This window comes from Carassius carassius, chromosome 2, assembly GCF_963082965.1.
Source record: "Carassius carassius chromosome 2, fCarCar2.1, whole genome shotgun sequence".
Lineage (NCBI taxonomy): Eukaryota > Metazoa > Chordata > Actinopteri > Cypriniformes > Cyprinidae > Carassius > Carassius carassius.
In genome coordinates, this window is record NC_081756.1 from 29,356,621 (window position 1) to 29,363,754 (window position 7,134).

At 37.7% G+C, this 7,134-nt stretch overlaps 1 protein-coding gene across 1 annotated transcript; it reads left to right on the forward strand.

Annotated features, from left to right (window-relative positions):
* Positions 1-924: 924 nt before the first annotated feature.
* On the forward strand, positions 925-4,738 carry LOC132098866 (G1/S-specific cyclin-E1-like; the record flags this gene model as incomplete). Its single annotated transcript, XM_059505105.1, has 8 exons — positions 925-1,127; positions 1,415-1,550; positions 1,946-2,092; positions 2,224-2,319; positions 2,430-2,564; positions 3,359-3,470; positions 3,579-3,736; positions 4,004-4,738. Coding segments are annotated over 8 exons (1,104 nt in total), but the record flags the coding sequence as incomplete, so codon positions are not given.
* Between the last annotated feature and the right edge of the window lie 2,396 nt (positions 4,739-7,134).

Sequence of the window (7,134 nt, forward strand, 5' to 3'; positions counted from 1 at the left end):
TTTGTGGCAAATGTATACATGTATGTTGGACCTAATATTAAGGCCATGGCAATGTTTCGAATGATGTATTTTTATTTTTTTTCGTGAGGAGTACTGAAGAGTTGGAGTTTTTGTTTAAAGGAATAAAATTAAGATTGAGTTAAGAGCATTAAAGGAGAAAAGAACAGTAATAAATAAATATATATATATATATATATATATATATATATATATATATATATATATATATATATATATATATATATATATATATATATATATATATATATATATATATATATATATATTTTTTTTTTAGTAAGCTAGATAAATATTTAAATTTTTAAAACGTGCACTCGTTTAATGATATTAGTGATGAGTTACATGATTCGCATAATGATTCAACATATTTTTTTCTAAAACATGAAATTTGTTAGGAACTTGAGTAGTTTGCCTCAATGGGATTTTAAAAAGAAAAAACATTTCTATTGTAAAACTGATAAATGTTTTAGCTACTTGCATCTTAAGTCTTTCACTGTTAAAAACTGAAGTGTCACACTGGAATTGTGTTTGGTTTCTGTAAACAATGTCTACTTTCTTATATATATATATATATATATATATATATATATATATATATATATATATATATAATTTTGATAGTCTGAAGAGGCAGACCACTTTTTAAAACATTTTGTCAACAGAGCCTCGTCAAGTTTATCAAATGTCTATGTTGGTTACAGCCCTGTATAATGGTTGTCTTTGCTGCCTATGCCACCTTTGTATTGTGAGTGATTAGGGATAATGTCGTGGCTTGAGGTTGCATAGTAAGCCGTTTTATGTCATGGAAGGTCCTTTTTAAAAAGCCTTTGAAGCCTGTCCTAGTTGCAGAGGGTGAGCTGTTGTATTTGTTTATATCCGTTAGAGCACTAACCTTTTTTTTTTTTTCGTTTTGTTCTTCTATCATCTTGTCCTCCTGCTCAGGCCTGCTGGAATCCCGACACGGGTTACACAAGCCCATGCAGGCGGATCCCCACACCTGATGAAGTTGAGGAACCGGTTGCTTTTGGAAGTGTGGGATTCGCACAGTATGCATCAGAAAACATTTTCGTCACTCCCACACGCTCTACCCCTCTGCCGGCCCTCTGGTGAGCGATTTCTGGATTATCAGACTTTTAGCTACCTTAGATTGTCATGTCTAAAGATTTGCCAGTGGATTATCTTTTCTGTCAAGACAAGATTCTGTGATGCAGTGTTGATGACTCTCGTCTGATATGCATGGGCTTACATGCAAAAGTTAACTTTCTAGAGAATTGTCAACATATCAAAGCACTGATCTTCAGGCCAACACATTTGGAGTTGATTTAGAGGATTTGTTTTTGGTCCATGTCAATGTGTGACTCAGTTGTGCTTTCAACTTTGTCATTTCTCACAGCTGGGCAAGCAGAGATGACGTGTGGAACAACCTGCTTCGAAAAGACAAACTCTACCTGCGAGATACACATGTTATGGAGAGACATCCACATCTTCAACCCAAAATGAGAGCGATTCTGCTGGATTGGCTAATAGAGGTTTGTAATCGTTGTTGAACCGTTCACACGTCTTAAACTAATCTCATTAAGAGGGGTTGGGACTAAACCTCAGATTGTTTACAAAACCTGAGAACTTGGGTAACAGCCTTTTTTTATAATTAAAACTAACTACAAGTACAACCCGAAGGAAACTTCAGCATGCATGATCAACACATGTGGACACGAACCTTTCATTATTGTCCAGTGTTTGTGCTGTCCAGAAAATGACAAAATCTTTGTGTGTAAAGTTGTTTATCTTGGCATGGCTGTCTTTTTACGTCTCCGTCTGTAGTAGTTTGTTGTTTTTCCATGTCATCCATTCATCTTCACAAATACAAGTTTGTGCTATTTGAAACGTGTACTGTGCCGTTGGTGAAAATCTGCTGTCTTTTCAGGTTTGTGAGGTGTACAAGTTACACAGAGAGACTTTTTACTTGGGTCAAGATTACTTTGATCGTTTCATGGCCACCCAAGAGAATGTCCTCAAAACAACACTACAGCTTATAGGCATCTCCTGTCTCTTCATCGCTGCCAAAATGGAGGTAAGGTTACGATGCCTGAAATTTTGAGAGAGATTGTAATATTTGTTTAGTGTAATTTTGCATTTTAAGAAAAGTGCAGCATTTGTCAGAATGTTGTGAACTTGACATACAAGTTTGTTTTTTTCCCAAAGGAAATCTATCCTCCTAAAGTGCATCAGTTTGCTTATGTTACTGATGGGGCCTGCACAGAGGATGACATTCTTAGCATGGAAATTATCATCATGAAGGTATGTTATCTTCATATCATAATTTAATCTTAGTTATGTGCCTTAACCTGTAGCCCTGCTGCTTGTATGATGTATTGGAGTACTCCTTTACACCTTTTGTTGTTCTTCAGGAGTTGAATTGGAGTTTGAGTCCTTTAACCCCAGTGGCTTGGCTCAACATCTACATGCAGATGGCCTACCTGAAGGAGACCGCAGAAGTTCTCGTGGCCCAGTACCCACAGGCTACATTTGTGCAGATTGCAGAAGTAAGACAGCACAATTAATCACGTTATAATCTCAATATGGTGTGTGACTATATTTAATGCAAAAGACTTTGATTCATTAAAAGTTATATTCTGCACATGGTGCGTTCCTCAAATTCAATTTGAAGACCTGAAACAGTTCTGGTTTCCAATACATGCATATTCCTGTTTTACACGAGGCTACTGGTTTTTGCTTTTTCAAATACTCCCAGTATATGAAAGCACCATACAAAGCCAGTCTCTGGAGCTGTGCTAAAAATGTGCTTTAAAGGCTTAGTCAAAAAAAAAAGTAATTTACTCATTCCAAATCTGTATGTATTACTGACTGACTTATATGGAACATGAAAGATGTTTTGAGAAATGTATTGGTGTGTCCATACAATGGATATCACAAACTTGGGTTACTTGAGTCTTACAGTGTTGAAATCACATGAGGGTGAGGAAACGATGATACAATTCTCTTTTTTTTTTTTTGGACTGTCATTTTAACAACATACCTTAAAAAAAATAAATAAATAAATTCGGACATGTTTCAGTACAATTTACTGTTACTTTATCAGAGTTGGAACGAGGAACCTATTAAAAACTTGTGAAGTACACACTGAAATTCCAAGGTCTTTTGTTAGTGTTTCTTCAAAAGTCTTGAGGGTTGAACAAATTGGGAATCTACAGCAAAAATGTTACCATGTTTGTTATAATAATTAAAAAAGTAAGTATTTAGACTTATTTAACTACCCAATAAAAGAATAAGATCCTTCTCTTATGGTTTACTCACTGTGGCTTTGACTTTTGTTTAGCTCTTGGATCTGTGCATACTGGATGCAAGAAGTCTGGAGTTCTCTTACAGCCTTCTTGCAGCTTCCGCACTTTTCCACTTCTCTTCTCTAGAGCTAGTGATGAAAGTTTCAGGTAGGATTTGAACAATTCTTAAGTGATTTTCTTCTCCACAGCTCTATATATTGGAGCATGTATATCACACATTGGCCTTTTGTGATTGGAAGTGACCTTTGGTTTCAGGGCTGAAGTGGTGTGACTTGGAGGAGTGTGTGAGATGGATGGTCCCTTTCGCCATGTCAATCCGTGAAGCAGGCAGCTCGGCCCTCAAGACATTCAAAGGAATTGCCGCAGATGATATGCACAATATCCAGACCCACGTGCCTTACATGGAATGGCTGGTGAGTTTACTTTGCTTTGAACTTGGCCACAACTACTTTGTCTAGTTTGTCTTAAATTGGGTTTTAATCTCAGGCCAGTCCACTTCAATCTAAATATTATGCCTATATAATTTGTGTGTATACACGTACAAACGGAAATTGGGCTTAAACGGTAGGGACTGTCTTGTTCTCACTACAGGATTTTGCATAAATTTGCCTCAGCCACAACATTTGTTTCTTTCACTTCCTCTAGCCTAAAGTTTTCTTGTTTCTTTTCTTATTTTTCAGGGAAGGGTGAACTCCTATCAGCTAGTGGACATTGAGAGCAGTCAGAGGTCTCCAGTTCCCTCTGGAGTGCTCACCCCACCGCCAAGCAGTGAGAAGCCCGAGAGCACGGTCTCCTGACTTCATGAAGTGTGGAATAGGACACAGCCCTGACAGATGAGTTTAAATGGAAAATCAACAAATCAATGGCATTACAGGACCAATCCAACCATCAGCATACGACTCGAAAGACCAAAAAATGTCTCATGCTTCTTATTTTAATTTTTTTGTTTTCTCATGAGAAGAAAGACATGAAATACTTTTTTTAATGGTCCAAAGGTTTGGTGTTTATTTTTTAGTTAATATAGACTACCTGCCAAAATCTCAGAGCTGTTACTGGCTCTGGTTGCTGCTAAAAGAGGGTGGGACTGGAGCAGATGGAAAGAGGACCACAGAGATCCCCACACAAATATGGGCATGGGTTTCTGGGGCTCAGGTTGCCATTTGGACCAGTAATATCCTGACAGGTTGTCCTGGGGATTCGAGTCTCCACTGCCAGAAAGGACCAGAGAAATCACCAGCTTCAGAAGCTAGGACTCGGATTTTATATTTAAGATTTTCCACTGGTCGCCTCCTGTGTGTTTGTAACCAAATTTGACAATTCGCTTTTTATAGGTTTGTTTTTAAACAAGATGCTGCTACATTTCTCTATATCATATGTCTAAATAAAGCCACTGTCTCAGACAGTTTTTAAGTATACTATGCTGAGTGGTTTCCTGATGTGTATGAATTACAATTAATTGTGTGAAGTTTTACTTTTGTGTTATAATAATATAAATAAGGGGGGCTGTCGTGGCCTTGTAACCCAAAGGTTGCAGGCTCGAGTCTCAGGTCCAGCAGGAATTGTTGTGGGGTTAGTGAATAACCAGTGTTCTCTTCCACCTCAATACCACGACTGAGATGAGACCCTTGAGCGAGGCAATGAACCCCCAACTGCTGTGTGTGTGTGTGTGTACTACTCTGAATTTGTGCTCTGCATTTAACCCATCCTAGAACGCACACAGTTTAGGTCACCATCCTTGACCATAACTTTACAATTTTTGTTATTTAACCATTTGCATAAAAAAGTGAAATTTCATTCGCCCAATTTGGCTGTTAATGGAACTGGAATAATTTAAATTGATTAGCCTTATATGTAAATTGGTCTGATTGTCAAAAAGCAATCCATGCAGATAGGAGGGGAAAAAAAGTGCACTTGCAGGCTGTTTTACAACACGAGTTCAAAACAGCAGATGCACTCAAAAGATAATCTTTTAGATATATGAAACGTCACAAAATGGTGAACAGGGCCTGTAATGGCTGTCTCGTTTAAGCATCTACATACACAGTGCCCTCTGCTTGCAGTCTGAGAAGAGTGTTACAGACAGACCCAGAACATGATCCACTAGATGTCAGTGTGATGCTTCGTCTGTCACGATCAGAAGGCTGGACTTGAGGTCTGTGAGCTCATCAACAGCTGCTGCTGAGACGAGGGTGATTCATTACATTGCACTGACAGTCGCTCTGCTGTCTCGGTCTGGCAGTGTTTGGCTGCTGTGCTGGTGACTGGAATCTGCTTAAGGCAATTTTGGTTTTGGCTTTATTTCGGTTATTGAAAATGGCAAACTGCTGAATATGCTTTGTATTATTTCAATGCAACATTGCATGCATGCATTTTGTGAGTATAAAACAAAGACCATTGTGTATTATACAATGTAGACCAAGGTGATTACAAAAACCTCATGTTTTATGGCAGATTAAGCAGTTGATAGCAAAGGGGTTTTGGAGATGAGGTAAATGAAAGCTTCTCAACCTGCACAAGTGATCACCAGATCAACTCCTAGCAGCTTTCTGTCCCTCTTGCTAAGCTCTTAACCTTACTGTGGCTGACAGTGAATGGAGTCCCACATCACTGGTCTGTATTTAACAATGTGGCAGCAGGATGGCTACCATGCAGTCTCTTAAAAGAGCTGTATGGAGGTCAACACTGAAGAGGAGGAGGGGCTTCCCCAAGCAGACAGACCCTGGGGCCAGGGGGCCCTCAGTAAGGCAACAGCACAACAGCTGTTATGTGTTCAATGGTCCCTTTTGTTCTCTCCGCACAGACGCTGGTGGCAGCAGCAGCAGGTGCCCACTGGATGATCTCCCAGCCACCACCGCCAAAAGTCACACCTAGTCGGAGTTCTGTGTCCCCTGTCTGCCAATAATATTCATAATGCCATGAACTACTGTGACGTGATCTAATAAAGAGCTCTGAGATCTGGTCTCAATGTTTTTTTAATACGTTTTAATTTGTTTAGGATGAAGAATGTTTTAAAGCAATTTTGTTCTCAAGAAAAAGCCGGTGTGTGTTTCATTTTGGATTTAGGAGAAATAAATGTATTTTTCAGAGCATTTTTATAATCTCAGTTGGCTGTCATGACTTATTAAAACAGATCAGAATTAAATAATAATAATAGTATATGTAAATTTGGACCCTATGAAACCACAAAGACTAAACATTAAAATATTCATATCATTCATATCAAAGATAAATTTAAATATTGAGAAAAAAAAACTATAATAACCTGTCATTTTTTAATTATTCAATGATTTTTGTAATCCCAGTCGTTGCTGATTTTTAGAATAAATCACAGAATAAAAATGTTTTTTTTTATTCTGCCCACTTAGAAAATTTGGTACACATTGTGGTAAAACAGTTAAATAAGTGATAGCAGTAGTGGGATTGATATGATTGATCTGTAACTAAGTGAATAATATATATATATATATATATATATATATACAGATCAATCATATGTGTAATATTTTATATATTGTATTCACTTAATAGTAGTAATAGGCCTATATAAAATGTCAGTTTGTCAAATGTCTGTAAGCTACTCCATGCAGGAGACACAAGAACGAGTTTCTTTTCAGACACAGGGTCAGCTTCCCAGTCCTTGAGTGAATTGCTTGTTTGTAATGGTTAATCTGAATAGTTTAGGTGCTTTCAGGGTTGAAATGTATAATCAGCCTACAAGCATTGATGAGTTTGTGTTGCTCTGTCTCCTGTATGACACGGGGTGGCTAGTAAATTGTTTTAGATAATTCATTTAGATGACTCAGTTTTAGGC